Genomic DNA, 16,154 nt, shown 5'->3' with positions numbered 1-16,154 from the left:
AACTTGAAGCCCTTTGCTAGATCCAAAGCATAAGGTGAACATGGGAAATTTCAAGATGCATAGTTGCTTCAGTAGTCACTTGAAAGTAGAGGTGGAATTTATTGCTCGACTGGATCCTTTAACTTCCCTATAGCAGACCAAGACTGTCTATCTAGTTTGTTGTATCTCAAGACTGCATGAATGCTCACATTTTTATTTTAGGTTTGGCTGAGAAGAAGACATGGACTAAACAGAGGAAACTTGTGTCAGTTAGGGTGTTGTGGAGAGCTAGATCTTCACACCAGAAAACCCCTATCTTGCTCATTTATGCTTTTCAGTCCCTGATTAGAGGTACATGTTGGCCCCTTGGGTGTTCCTTATGTGTCTAAAAGAGCAATGAAAAACTTAGAACAAACAAGGGTGATGGTAAGCTTGAGTTACCCATGCAAGAGATTTGCCTTCACTAGAAACTCCCAGGGGCTCTGCAACAAAAAAGTTTAAACTCTGAAGTTTTGTGACTCTGCTGGGCTATATGGAGAAGGAGGTTCTGAAGATGAAGACTGTGGCATTGCTCAAAGGGTGAGCAAACCCTATAGGCTGACCCTGTGGAGGTAGCAGCATCTGTCAGTGAGGCCACAGGGAGCACTCAATGATTAGAGGAGATTGAAAGGGGGAAGCAATGGGAAGGTGAGCCCTGTGGGGTTTGTCTTGCTCCTCCAGCAGAGCTGTACCTGGCCAGTGGAAGGGATCAATTTGCTGGGAGAAGATGTCAGGGTTGGAAAAAAAAAAAAAAAAAAAAGGAGGACAAACCAGGATGATCATCCAAAATGAGTAGAACAGTTTAAATTCGGAAAAATAATTTTGTTGCCTGGTTTAATGATTTCCCGAGGGAAAGTTGACTTCAATAGCTTATTTCTTCCTGGTAGCTGCAGGAGTAGGAAAGAGTCCTGCAAACCATCAGACCTATGGGAGCAGAGAAAAATGTGACTGAGCCCACCAAGGGGGAGATGTAGGATTTGTAGCCACATGTTTTTGGGTGCAAAATTCAGCAGTGTCATGCCTGACTTCCTGTTTTGTGGTCTAATTACCATGCTGTTCTCTGTTTGCTGATCTGACAGGTGGCAGATCTACATCAGTTTTGGCTGTAAAAGGGAGAGACTAAAGGCAATAAAGCCAAAGATGAACTAACTACACAAAAGGAGACACTCTCTGCTCCATCCCCATTTCTTACACTCACTGAGTGTAATTGCTAAAATAAGGGACTGGACCTGAACCCCTCTTTGTGTTGTCCATGGAGTGATGTCTGTTGTGTGTGCCTGAGTGAGGCGTCAGCCCAGGAAGAAGCAGCTCCTGCACTGAGGCTGGTTGTGCTGGGCCTGTGTGTTTCCTACCAGTAAAAATCTCTCACTCTGCAGGGGTACTGTCTGGCTTATGGGTAACTCCATGCAGTGCTTTACTGCCTTGCTCTTGGAGAAGGAAATTACAAACACTGAAGTACCAGTGTTATATCTGGTATTTTAGATTGCTTGTATACTGTAAGCAGAGAATAATTTTCCTCTTCCTCTTGAGAGAGGAAAACTGCTAAAGTATCCTGTGGAATCTCTGATCAGCCATTGTAGTATTACTTACACTGTATTTGTTTGATAGCCTCTGATTTTGTTTCTGAGTTCTAACATAAATGTTGAGGGCATGAAATAAAATTATTATCATCTTGATTTTTTTTTTTCATAGTGTATCAATTCAAACCAGCTTGAGCCAGTGGAAGATCCAGTAATGCGCTGCAGCACAACAAACTCTGTAGAAGGTACAATTTCTTATTCCATGGTGTTAAACTCTCTAAAAGCTCTGGAAAGTTGGCACAAATTCATATACTATCTATTCGGGAAGATTACATTTCATATGACACTAGGGACCTGTAAGTAGGTGACAGTGGAACACACAAATTGGGCACTTTGAGAGATGTGCAAATCATTACACTCCCTACAAAGCATCGATTTTCCAACAGTGAACAGAAATTGTTCTTTAAAAAATGTGGAATAAAAAACTGGAAAGGTCTGAACAAATTTTGTTGCAAGAGCCAGAAAAATGTCAATAGGTTCCAGGAGAGGGCAGTGTTTAACTGAATCAACGCTACAGCCTGTGAACTCCAGTGAAGTAAATCTAGTTAATAAGACAGGGTTAAAAAAAGAGCAGTGTTTTGTGTGTATAGTTTTGGATTGAGTCCAGACTTCTTAATGTGGCAAAATTTCCACCTATTTTAATTAGACATTGAAATAAACATTAGTATTTTGCCTCCATAAAGATTTCAGAACTATACTTTCCAGTTAGAATCCTGTTTCATTGCTGGATGCATCCTTGTGTACCTTAGAGCAAGGATCATTTACAGCTGAAAAGGAAATACAACAAGAATACATTCTTAAGCATCAGAAGTATAATAGCTGGAATATTTATGTATGATTGTTCGGAATTAGCTAGAAGTTTGCCATTACTTATGTGGCTGGCACTATGCAGTGGGATGAATTGGCTTGCTTGAGTAGCAAGCTCCATCAGAGGCTGTCCTCTGGCTGAGCTGTTGTGCTGCACGCAGTCCTGTTGAGAGCAGAGTGATACAAGTACCTGTATGAGCCCTTGTCAGGATCAGGACCAGGCTGGACCACAGTTGCAGGCAGCATCAGCTCATAGCTTTCAGTGAGTGGCTGAACTGCCGAAATAGTGGTTGTGGTTTGCAGTTGATGGCAGTTGCAAACTATGCATCTGTTACTGGCAAACATAAGCAGAAGTTTACAATACAAAGTACGTGGCTCACTTTGATTATAAGGTGTGTGGATGACTTTGATGACGCAGCAGGCACGTGACTCTGGATATTCTTGTGGGAGCCATACTCTGTCCAGCATGATCTTCACACCGTGATTCATAGATAGGAAGGTAACACTACGTGTAGGACTAGCTTGGGCGGTGCAACTTTTAGGTGATAATTGCTTCGATGTTTTCACCAAAGGTGAAGGGGATTCTAGTTGATAGAGTTGTTTGAGTTAGAGGGGACCTTTAAATATCTTCTGGTTGAACTCCCCTGCAATGGACAGGGGCATTGCATCTACAGCTAGATCAGGTTGCTCAGAGCCCTTCCTGAATGTTGCCAGAGACAGGACATCCACCTGTTCTCTGGGCAACCTGTTGTAGTTCCTGGCTGTGATGATCCTCGTACACTCTTCATGCTGTATCAAGATCCATGAAGATGGTGGGAAACTTATCTGTTGATGTTTTCAGTGGAAGCTGTATAGTTCTGTGTCTTTATGGACCAGGGCCGTTTTTCATCTTGTTTGGAAAAAAAAAATAAATTTCATTTTAGGCAACAGAAGTATGCCACATTTGGATAGTAAACAATAAACCACACAAACTAGTATGAAACTGGTTTGGAAGGGTCAAAAAACAGTAATAAGCCAATCAGACTTGCACCTTTCGCACTCTGCAGTGTCTACATGTACACAATGGTAGTCCTTAGCTATTGTTAATGGGCAACAAAGTTTTCTAAATTTCCCGTTTTCTATTCTCTTTGTTTATCATCTTTATATCAAATCAGTCCTTCGTTTTTATTTATTTATTTCCTTCTTTTTTTCACCATTTACCACCAAATCCAGGTATTGCAAGTTCATTAATGATTGTTACTGGTGTCTTGTAATCTGGTTTGTGCCCTCCAGCTCTCCACTGGCTAGCATTCAAGCAACCCAAATAGATTTTTTCTGTATATAATTACTATTGCTTCCTCTACAAGCAGAAATGATAAGAAACAATTAATGGAGTACTTTTTATATAATTTGCTTATGTTCTCAGTTACACTCAGTGAACTCCTTTGCAAAGTGGCTGCTAAGCTTGGGACACTTTTTGATGCATTAATGTCATGATGAAGGTAGCACTCAGATTTCAAAACTGCTGCTGTTCCAAGTGGTTCTGTTGTAGTTCTGTTCCAATAGCTACTTATTACAGGATGGGCCTGAAGTCAAGACCAACAGGCCTTCAAAAAACAATGTTATCAGAAGCCTTGAGCTTCCATCCTGGAGAGACAGTATACTGCTTGTTGTGAAATGCAAATCAAATGAAAGCAGGGAGCCAGCAGTGAATTGCCCAAAGCAACTTCATTAAATTAAAATACATGAGTGATACATTATCTGTAAGGATGAAGAGCAAAAAGTGAAGTAGATGGTGTTTTGGTTAATCCAAATCCACTCTGAGCTTTTTCTTTGTTTCCTGACCTTGAAATTTGACTGAATGCTGTTATCTGGAGGCCTAAGCCATTTTCTGCTGAATAACTGTCAGCTATAAAGGAAACATAATTTATTCTGAGAGTTATTATTGTTCAGATAACAATAACAACAATAATAAGAATAATGGCATGTCAATGCTGTAAAAAAATAAGTATCTGAGAGAACTTGGACATTCATTTTCTGGAAATGAGCTTTAAAAATGCCACTTTTTTCCTCATCTCCCACCGAAGCCTTTAAAGTAAGTCTCTGGTCACAGAAAAGAAATAGTCCATTCTCTTTAACAGGAAGATGATACCTGGGATGCTTTGTTTGATGACAGCAGTGTTTTTGTGGTCTGTGATGACACTTTATTAGAGGAAGTTGATTTGTTGACTTACGGCTTGACCACACATCCCTTTGGGTTCTAACACTTATTGCCACCCCCCTTTATGCCACAATGTGACATTTAAGAATTTTTATTTTTCCGACTTCTGTTTTTTTCAGCACACCCCAGAGAAGAAAAGAATTATTATGAGGAGCTAACAAACAAGGAGTTAAAACAGAGAGATAAAATTACCTGTGTGAGGGGGCATCAGCAGCCTGAGGCAGTCAGCAGCAGCAGCACTGCTTAATGCTTCTGGGGTGCATGGAGCCAAAAGCATACCATTCCTTAAGGCAATCCCCTAAGCCACTGTATATGGGCTACTGAGTCATAGTTTGTTTAATGATTTCCTGGAGATAGGGAATTGAGGGGGATTTGTGTAGCTGAGAACAGACGACAATTCAAAAGATTCAGTATGAAAAGAAATGTTTACCAGCATAGCTTTGGCTGCATAATTGCTATTACTAAAAATATACCTACTAAATAATACCGTTCCTGGTAGCCTGGGTGATGCTGGTGTTCATATTTGCATTCTTTTAGCCAGATTACTCATTTTTGCTGTGTCACAATAGCACTGGAGTCTGTGTTTGGGCAAAACTTGCTAAGTGTGATCCTGGTTTTGTGTATGCTGTTCTTCCCCACAGTTCTGTGAAGAAACTGTAGAAGAGAGAATGACAGAAATGAAGTTATTTTTCCCTTTTTTCGTGTGTGTTAAAATGTGAAATCTTAATTTGGAAAACACGAAAAGCCTCTGCAGAAGCAGAGTCTAAATGTTGTTCAGAGCTGTTGCAAGGCACAGCACAAGAACCAATGTTTCTTCGGACACTTTGGGGGTTAATCAGCAGCTGACTGACAAGTCACTGTGTTTTCCTAGCCTGTCTCTTTGGTTTCAATAGCTTGTTCATAACTGGCCCATGACAATAACATAGCACTTGTTGTGCTCCTAGCCTGCCCGCTGCCCACGGGAATGCTGCTTTGGGGGGGATGCATGGGCTGCACAAGTCCATTGTTCTAGCTTGCCTGCATGTTTGTTTGCTTGTTGTTCTTCCTCTCCTGTTTAAAAAAAAAAAGAAGAAAGAACAGCAACAGAAACCAAAGCAGACCCAAACTGAATTTGCTTGCTGTTAAAGGCAGGAATCTTTGCTTTTACAGGTCCTGTGAGCTTGGCACCTGATGACTTGTCCCAGGATGGTGAGAAGGTACAGATTTCTCCTTATACGAATAGCTAAGCTCTCTCTAGGTCCAGGAACAGCAACTTCTGCTTGCCTATCTGAGCACCTCCCAGAGCTAGTAAGTAAATAACTGACTGCTATCTGCCAGGTAACATTTCTTGCCCATTCCTATTCTGTGGGAATAGCTGCATGTGCAGATGGTTGTCATTTGAAGGATTCTGTTCTGTGGTTGTGGGCCAAAAAGCTGGACCAGAGAAGCAAGCTCAACTTTTGGACCAGAAATTTGACGTTTACAGTTATTCCTAGTGCTTCAAGCTCAGCTGCTACTCTGTGGGGACAAAACACGTCTCCTGTGAGCATGTACTTCATCCCTGAGGTGGAATGGCTTACTGAATCTGAGCAAGCCACCTCTGGTAACTTAGTCCTTAACAGGGAAAAAATGTTTGCTGTAGGAAAGATGACAGTTCCCATTACCTTTTAGATGGAGCCATCTAACAGCTTTTGGGAAGGAACTGTATTTTTGAAAAATATCATTCTTGTCAATCAACAGTATTTGAATCTTTTATTCTGCTTTTTATTTATAAGCATCTCTTTGTAAAACCAGAAAATCTGTCTCAGTATTATTTGTTTGTTCTGTTTTATTTTATTTTATTTTTTTTCTTATCACCTTTTAATGCAGGAGATTGATTATTAGCACCATGAAAATAAATTAGATTGACAAAATCTGGTAAAATCTTGTAGAGAAACTATCTCTTCATACTCAGTGACTTGATTTTTTTCAGTAACATTTAAGTTTTAGAAATGTTGGACTGGCACTTCTGTTGCATCATAATTTTGAATATGATGTCTGTAGTTATTTTTTTTAAGTGCTAGCTTAAAGCAGTTTCACCATTTCTTTGGGATTCATGTGTTGCTAGTACAATTGTGTCATCTCAAGATTATATCTCTGCATTTTGCATTCATTTTGGAGTTTATGCTGATAACTTATGTTGAGGCAGAATGTGGCAGCTCAAAAGTATTACTAGAAGTTAAAAGGTATCCTACTGATTGTCTCTTATTTTGAACTAGCAGAAAGGCTGTAGTTCACTCTGAAAAGGATGAACTACCCTATGATATTTCTGTAGGCACAAGCAACTCAGACATTGAAGATGGAGCTTTCTCAGGAATGGTTCTTTCCTCCAGACTGCTGTACTGGCTTCTCTGGGTACAGCTAAATTTTGTAGGGGGAGAGTAGGCTGAAAACTGGAGTTTGCGTGGAAAGGACTTTGGTCTCTTCTTTGATGATGCATTTGATCCCATAAGGTCATCACTATAGTTCATTTTCATATTAGTCTGGGAGCGGCAAGCTGTATCTGTTGCCTTTTTAAAAATGGCTAAAATGAAATAACTGCTGCTTGACTGTGCTTGAACTGAATTCTGAAAGCCTGAAGTACATCCTACAACTAAGCACAAATGTAACTATTTATCTTCAAGGATTTAGCTGATGTTTTCTCTTTCTAGCCTTTCCATGGTGCTGTGGTTCCTTCTAAAGAAGTTGAAGATAATGTCCTGCTAGACATAGGTAAGAAATAATTAACCATTTTGAATTCCAGAGGGCGATGGATGTGTGCTGTGATGCTGAACGCACACAAGGTGGTGTTTTCAAGAAGGCTGAATGCCTCTGACGTTGCAACATAACTTGGAAGAAGACCAAATGAATTCTCTGTATGCTTCTAGTGTATATATGGAGCGTATCCAAGAGTATCATGATAACCTCAAATTTTTCAGTGGTGTATTAACTGTTGTATGAATTACAGTCTTGAAAACTATTTCCAGTAGAATCATAGAATCGTTAAGGTAGGAAAAGACCTCTAAGATCATCTAGTCCAACTGTCAGCCCATCACCAACATGCCCACTAACCATGTCCCTCAGTGCCACATCTCCACAGTTCTTGAACACCACCAGGAATGTTGACTCCACCACCTCCCTGGACAGCCTGTGCCAGTGCCACAATGCTTGCTAAGAGAAATTTTTCCTGGTGTTCAACCTGAACCTTCTCTAGTGCAACTTGAGGCCGTTACTTCTTGTTCTATGGCTAGCTAACTGAGAGAAGAGTCTGACCTCCACCTTGCTACAGCCTCCAATGGAGACAACACATGTGACTGTATATTAAATGAAGCATGTAGAAATGTCTAGAAACTACTGTGCAAAGTGCATTGTAGAGCCAGAAGGGGTATATCACTGATTATACTAAGACTGTGTGTTTAGGAAATGAAACTCAGAATGGAAACTTGAGTATTTTCAATTTTGTTATAAGCTCCAGTGGTGAAATGCATGCAGGATCTCATGCAAGGCAGAGCAGGGAGGAAAAAGACGAGTAGCTGAGCTCTGCCTGTGGGACTGCTGTGCCAGGCAGGGGCTTGCCTGTGATCCTATGCTGAGCCCAGATGGTGGCATTTCAGATTACCCACCTGCAGGCTCCAGTGGCTGCAAAACAAAGGGTTGCTGTGTGTTCATGTGCATGAATGGAGAAATTATATGCTAGAAATGAACTGGTATCAACAGAGGCATGTAAGGAAAGAACATAGGTTACTTTAACAATCTCTCATTAAAATCATCATCTAGCTCTCATTTTTTCTCATCACTCGTAGGTCGCACGCCTGTACTGTGTCAAGCCCATCATGCTTGTCTGTTCTCCTATTGAAGGAATATGGAAGCTGCATAAGGGTATCGAGTGTAGCAGCGAAAATGTTTATCCTGCATGGTTATCCTGCCTTCAGTGCTTTTGTGCATAGCACAGAGTAACAGTCCTTGTCTTGCACAAAAATGCAGTGCATATGCTTGAGATGGTAGTGCCCATATGATCAAATAGTTTTCATCAAAGAAGACCAAAGTGTTGGACCGCATCTCAGCGTAGGAGGGAGTGGAGTCATTGGGGAATGATTATGGTTTACTAATCAGAAGCCACATCTGCTCTAGTCTCAGCTCTAGTTACGCCATCTGGAGAGGGCAGAAGGTAGCTGAAAAGCTGGCAGAGTGGAAGTTCTCCACCCTGAAATCTTAGCTGATAGATCTCCTTCTTAACCTTAAATGCCTTTTCCTTCTAAGGCATCATTTGCACAGGGTGGGATGTGACAGCTGGAGCAGGAGCCAGGCCCTCTGGCTTCAGACCAGCTCTCACTCTCCTCTTTGATGCTTGAATGGGAGCTGCAGGCAGATCCTGGGTCCTCTGCAGAGAGCAAGCAACAGCCTTTGGCCATGGTTCATACAGCTAGTGAGGAGTGGAGACGTACAGATTCTCAAAGGATCTTTTGGCTGAAAAAATAGTATTTGTGCACAACTTGGATCAAGATTGATGTGCTTAAAATTTGATATGTTTTCTTGGGTGTCTTATGTACGTGTAAAATTCAATTATAAATATGTAGGTGAATGTGTTTATGCATATCTCTACATATGAATGTGTACATGTAGATCTTCTGTCATCAGCATAGTCTCAGTTTATATTAAACTCAGAAGGGTTACTTATTGTACCTCCCATCTGAGAATGAACCTACCTTCTGTTTTGTTTTGTTTTGTTTTGTTTTTTATTTTAATTACCTTGTAGTATATTTAAAAGGTTGACTTGTATGTAGTAAACCTTCAGAGAAGTCTGTTCTCCTTGTTCTGGGAGTAAATCAGCATAAATGGAAATGTGCTCATCTCATGTGAGGACTGGAGCATGGCCTCATTGCTGGCTGTGTCTTGGGCTTTCTTCACCTGTCTTCTATCAGAGTACTGAGCTTGGCTGAAATGTTTACAGTATAGGCATCTGGTGGGATTTTGCTGTTGACATCAGCAAAGCCTGGAGGGCTTCCAGTCAGCATTGTGTGTGAGTGCTGATGAGTTTGGTGCACAAACTGGAGAGTAAAGGGGCTGCTGGGAGTGCACTAAAAGGTGGAGGTAGGGAGGGATGAACAAGTGTGGAAGTAGGGTTTGATGACAACCAAAAATGCATAAGTTGGCTAATGCTGTTTTCATTGGATTATTTAAGTATAAAAAAACACTATGATGCTTTAACCTGACTCACGTAACTGTACTGCTTAATTTTATAGTTTTATTACTCTGAGTTGTTTTAAACTGCTATTTAAAAAATTGTTTGCCTGGCATTGTTGTTAAATGGCAGCATGTTTGTCAGGAAGAGCACACAGTGGGGAATAAGCAGAGAAATGGAAATGGTTGTCAGTGGGGGAGAGGAAGAGGGAAAACAGCTAACGGGGCTGAGTAAAGAAGAATGAATGGAAACGAGCAAACTCTGGAATCTTACTGGGAAGTTGGATGTGTAAATCAAAGAGGACTTCTAAAAGCGAGAATACCAGCACTCTTTGAATGGATGTGAGTTTGTCTGCTGCTTCTCACTGCTTTTCCCATATGGTTTGAGAAGCACTTTCCAAAGACCCAGGAAGAGTTCTCTGGTTCCTGCTGCCTATTTTCTTCCCCACCTTTCCCTTTCAAGCATAACTGCTGTGACGCTTTCCCAACATCCAACAAACTTTCAGGGGTATCTTTCAGGGGTGCTTGCAGAAGTTGGTACGGTACTGATAGGATGCCAACTTGTTCCTTGTCTTCATCTTTGGTTTGGAACTTGGCTGCCTCAGCAAATGTTCAAGTCTCAGAGTTCAATTTTGATAACAGCTCCCCTTTGCCTCTACTGCACAAGAGGCTTCAGTCATCCAGGGTGGAAGGAAGACTCTGTGGTTCCATGCTGGTGGGTGCTGGGGAGGAAGGGCACAAATGGGAAGCCATATGATGTTTCAGATGGGGGAATGGGACCAAACTGTGAGGCACAAGAGGATGCTAGAGCAGGGCGAACAGTGGATTGCATAAAGACTGTTGAATTCAATGCCAGTGTCATACCTGCCAATCTTATTTCCTCTTTCTCTCTACTGGAAGTTGTTAGAGATCTGTTTTGTGTTTAGAAAAAAAAGAAAAAAAAAAAGACCTTTTTTCAGTGAAAGAAGACATAATGAAAAGATTGAGGGAGGAAAAACAATATCCATTTGGGGAGAGTGAATGAAATAAACAAAAAGGGAAGCAAGAAAAATAGAAGTTTTTTTTCTCTTTCAATGTTAAGCATATGTATTACTGCCAACCATTGTCATCTTCAAGAGTCAGCAGCCCTTTTCATTTTGGAGGAGGCTCTAGGAGGTGGCAGCTGAATGCTGTTACTACTGGGCATGTGACAATGTTAGCAGGGCATGTGCTTTTAAACAGTTATAATTCCTTCCTGTTTTTCATAGCCAGTTTGGAGAGAGGATGTTCACGAGGCCATTTACCAAGCTGCAAAGGTTTCTTTTTTCCAGCAAGAAAAACCTAAGCTCCTGGTTTTTCTTCCAAGAAAATATAACTTCAGGAAGGCAGGATAATTTTTCAAAATATTTTTCCTGCTCTCATAGTTACAGTGCCAGTGACCTAGTGCTGTCTGTCTAATCTATTCTGTTTGCTCTGCTAGCAGTGAAAAAGTCTTGCGAGCAAGCCAGGTTTTTCACTTGGAGAGATAAAAATACTGATGCCAAATTTTTGGCAGCTCTATGTATGTGACCAGGCAGCTTCGAAACATTTTTAGTAGAGTCTGTCCTTTGATTTTCATGGTTCTGCAGAAATCTCAGTTTGACCACAGATCAGTTTAAGGAACAGAACATAATGAACTTCTTCTCTGTGTAAACCAGTAGTACTGCACTGTAATCTGCAGAGAGTCTGGTTTTAATGTTGCTTTTTTGTTCTTTTTTTAAATTAGATTTCCTTACCATGATTTGTAAGACTTTAAAAGTGTTTTTTTTTCTTCTTAAATATAAAGAAATCGCAGCCTTTCTATCTGGAGTCGTGCTTTTACACAACTTTTATTAGGTCGGTAAAATGATTAGTTCTTCTACTGATTCAGGTTAGATATTTCACTTCTGTTTTTGTTTTTTATTTGCTTGCTTGTTTCATTCTCTATCTTTTTATCATTTGCTTTTAGCTTTTAGCAGAATGTTTACATTTGAACTGTTCTGGATCAGGTATGCCTGTTCTGAGATTGGGACCATGGGAAATAGTTTTATGGTTATTGACAGATAAAAGTGAAAGTTAGGCATCATGTTGCCTATTTTAAGCAGTTATGAGAGTCCTGTAATTAAGGTTATACAGGTCTTTTGTGTTTGTGGCTGTTGCCTGGCAGCACTCAATCCTGTCTTTCCCATGTGTATCTTCTCGGAGAGGCTGGGTGATCCAACTATGGCCCAAAAGCTGCAGACCTTTATTTCATTTTCTATTCTGCTATGCATTTATATCATGACCTTGGACATCAGTCATTTTTACCCTGTATCTGTTAATTATCCCAGGCGAGGAAGATCGTAGAGCATGAGATGAGGACACTGCAATACCTAACTGATTGGAGATGTGCTGAAAAAGTTCAGGAGTATTGGTTTTCAGCAGAAGGAGACTCTTTATATGTAAAACTCATTCTTACTGGAAAAGTAGTTGGTTTGAGAATTTTGAAGAAAAATGTTCTCTGAAGAAAACTGCAGAGTTACTACTGCATCTGTCTTATAATGACTTTGTGGTGCTTCTTTCACTGTGCAAAACCTTTGTATAGTTCCTTGTACCTTGTGGAAGAGAGGCTTAACTTGGGGCTGGTCTGTCAGTACTCTTTCAGAAACAACCTTTAAACAACACACAGTTGGTTCTAGTTTATTTCAGTAGATAAAGCATTTTCCCGCTTGTATGAACTTGAATATTAAAGATAGCTGAATAGTTGAGACTACAGAAGTTGTAGGAAGTAAAGTCTTCCTGGGATGTGAGCCTGAACTAAGCTTAATTAAAAAGCTGTGGAGAAATCTGGAAGAAGCAGCATTAAACAGTAAAACAAGCTTGTTCTTGTTACTTGGAGTTTCCTCCACTCTTGACTTACTGAGACATTATAATTCAAGTTAACCTCAAAAGGAAGGCAGAAAGAAAAATGAACAAACTACAAACATGTGCTGTCTGGCTTCCCAGAACTTGTCCTCCTCTGCCTAAAATCCAAAACAAATTTGCTCAACAAAATAATCCTTCAAAAAGAGGCTTTTTTTTTTCCTGATGTTTAAATAAGCTCTTTTGCCTGTCTTCTGCCCAGTCTCATTTCATGCTAACACAAATAAACAATCTGGGATTTATCTAATGTCAAGTTACTCTTCAAATTTGAAATATATTCCAGAAATACATTGTGAAGAGAACAGTTGCAGTCTTGAAAATGCACAATGAACACACTTTCAACTTTCCTCCTCCTTGAGAATCAGCTCTTCCATTGAAATCTTCCCTGAAACATGGAAAACTGAATTAGAACGAAATGAGTCTTTACTGACCTTTTTGGCAGCACAGCCTGCCAGCATAATTGTAGACTCAACAACCAAGTCACTGGCGAAACTTCATTATGAGCAAGGTCCAATTCAAACTTCGGTGTGCTTTCATGTGTGGCCACATGCATTCTCTGTGTTAGCCGGGCTTGTGCAGGACTCTGTGTAGCAGAAACCAGAAGGAGATTTCTGTTGACTCTAGCCCTTAATTCTCAAATTTTTGCAAATAAACTTGGGGGACCTTTTCATCATGGTATGAGACAAATAGCAGTGAACTTTCTGTCCACATTTGGACTGTACCTCCTAGCTGCTCTTTTGATATGAATAGATACTGGACAATGAGAGCATTCAGTCGAAGTATCTCTTTATGTGCTTTGCTGGAACTGATTAGTGGTTGTTTTGGGAGTCAGGGCATACTGACCGTTGTCGCATGAAAGCGTATTAGTGAGCTTGTTACCCTTAACTGAAATTGTTATCCTAAACCACATCGGGCGAATGGTAATGGTTTAAAAAAAAATATGGAGAAAACATCTCTGGTGAGTCATGAGCCAGACTTCAGAAAACTCTGATTCTGAGAAGCACTGTGAAAGCATAGCAGCTGTACAGTAAATTGGCTGACATGCAACATTTGGGACAAAGGCTGAGATAAAGCAGTGTGTTTGTCCAGTGGTTCTTCAGAACAGGACTCAGGGTTGGGTAGAGGTGGTACTTTGCCTTGGTTGGGTTGAGTGAGCACTTCTTCATCCCAGTCTCTTGGGTGTCATCCACAGATTTTGTAGTTTAGTTTCTGCAAACCTGGTTCTTTTAAAATTTTAAAGGTTATTTGCTCCATTTATTTAGCCAAGAAGCAACATTTAACTATCACCACTTAGGAGCAGTTCCTTTTCAAAGAAAAGATAATTATTGCTAATAGGTCTTTGTAGAGCAATCAGCTTTCACTGAATATCTAAAGCAAGGTGTTTTTAACAGGAAAATGTTGTTCTTGTCACGATTGTTTTAATTACAGCTGTCATCCTACTGTCAGAGAAAAAAAATTATAGAACAGTCATAAAAATTAATGTCATAGTTCACATTGCAATTAAAAATGTATCTTCAGTGGATAGTTTATGAGTAAGATATAAGTTTAGATGGCACGTTTTCCTCTGAATCTGGAGTGTTAACAACTCTGCTTCTGTGTGCACTGTCTGGGGTTAGTAAAATTATTCCTCCGTGTGGAAATAAATGCAATGGAGCATTAAAGTACTTTCACTGGCAATCTAGCTTGAAGCAATCCAAAATGCAGTGCACGCAAACTGGCTCAGCTTCTTCAGTAGCCTGCCACGACTTGAGTTCTTCAGTGAACTTACGTATCTATGTACAACAGCATTTTTTAGAGGCAAGCTGAGAGTTCTGCTGCTCTCACCAAGGACTGTGTAAACCTAATGTCTTGGTTTATACCAGTGTCCAAGAAATTGCACAAACAAGACAATGAAAAATTGATCCAAATTTATAGTACCACATATTTATTTTTATTTTCCAATGATATTTCTGATGCCTGTATACACAACATTGGTAGGAGATGCTCATTGCAGAAAAGGCGCCTCTATATTGGGTAGGTTTTGTCACTAGGTGCTTGCATAGAAAAGTGAAGAACACTCGAGAAAGATGTGAGTAGGAGATGAGGGGACTAAAGGTTCAGGACCATTTAATCTTATAACAGCTTTGACAAGTGCCTTCACCCAGGGGTTTGCTTTTCTGTAAACTGGTGATGAGAGGAAGAGACTCTGAGATGTTAAATGCTAATGTTCTTTCATTCTTTTGAAACCACTACCCTTGCAGCATCAAATGTGTTTGCAGTGGGATGTGTGTGGTGCAGGAAAGTCCCCCGTCTCCTTCTCCTGTGGTCTTCCCCTTGCTCCATCCTACTCACAAGTGAGATGGGACAGGGAACTTGCACGTCATGCTAATGAGAGAGTTGGGGTCCATCAAACTACAGTCAAACTTTGGGCAGTGATAATAGCCATTGAATGCCTGCCTGTACCTTTTGGAATCCACTGCTGAGAAGTACGTATTCCAAGCTGCTGTACTGCCTGCGAGTGGTCTCCACAGACCTCTTTTTCTTGTGTACAGAATAAGGACATAAATACACTGGAAAAGACAGTTCTGTAAACTGCATGAATCACTAAGCAGTAGGAAAATCATAAAAACAAGTTGGGGAGTTCATGTGCCAAGATCTTAAGGATCTGGGCTATGTTTTGTGTTTTTCGATGTATTTATTGATGGTTTAGGAGAGGAAGACGGGGAAGCAACAGAGATGTGACAAAGTTTTCTAGCAGCTCTAGTCCAAAGTTTCATAAGAAGGACTCAAGTGTTTGTCAGAGAAGGGAGGTGGTAAAAATTGTGTGACAAGCTTGCCTGTGTGAACTGCAATGCTATTGCTGGGAGCAACCTGCAAAATCACCCTGTAATTGCTGCGGGCAGGTGGAAAGAGCATTTTGGTTGGAGTGTATGGGATTTGGCTGGTAACGTTATACTTTCAGTCACTTATATCCACATCTGCTGAATTCTCAATATAGTCATTAAGTCTCCTGTCAGGCAATGAAAATATTTTGTCCAGGTGGAATGACAGTGTGTGACTATGATAGTTGTCATGGATTTGACAGCAGTAAAGCCACACATGCCTGTTGGTCACACAAGTTGCTATAGAGAAGCATATAGCTCTTTGTATGATATCTTTCTTTGTTAGAGCCTTCTCGAGTTTTGGAAAATGATTGCAGGCTGTGTTGGTCCTGGGGCAGAATCAAGCTGAAGGAAACCAACTTCATCCTTTAATACTTGGGAATAATGTTTAGAACAAATAAGACAGCATGTTTCTGACAAAGCCAGCACAAGCCATTCTCATTACCCCTGTCAAGGCTGGAGATGGTCAGCATTTGTTTCTGGGATTTTTAGCCCTGCACAGCTTTGTTCTCCATACAGCCTAGGTCTGTTCTCTATCACATGCAGATCTGCTCTCCATATGCGAAGGGGGCACCTAACTCAAAGGGCTTTTCTCTGACTGTCCTGCTGGAG

At 40.6% G+C, this 16,154-nt stretch overlaps 1 protein-coding gene across 1 annotated transcript in view; it reads left to right on the top strand.

The window, feature by feature from the left end:
- Positions 1–16,154, top strand: part of ARHGEF28 (Rho guanine nucleotide exchange factor 28) — a 131,068-nt gene that overhangs the window by 46,538 nt on the left and 68,376 nt on the right. Inside the window, exons 7-9 of the mRNA XM_040655648.2 lie at positions 1,711–1,783; positions 5,755–5,801; positions 7,275–7,335. Of these exons, the coding sequence (XP_040511582.1) occupies positions 1,711–1,783; positions 5,755–5,801; positions 7,275–7,335 (181 nt within the window). The remainder of the gene's footprint in view (positions 1–1,710; positions 1,784–5,754; positions 5,802–7,274; positions 7,336–16,154) is intronic.

Source organism: Gallus gallus, chromosome Z (assembly GCF_016699485.2).
Source record: "Gallus gallus isolate bGalGal1 chromosome Z, bGalGal1.mat.broiler.GRCg7b, whole genome shotgun sequence".
NCBI lineage: Eukaryota > Metazoa > Chordata > Aves > Galliformes > Phasianidae > Gallus > Gallus gallus.
Note: the sequence above shows the minus strand (reverse complement) of the source record. Positions and strands in the feature narration are given on the sequence as shown.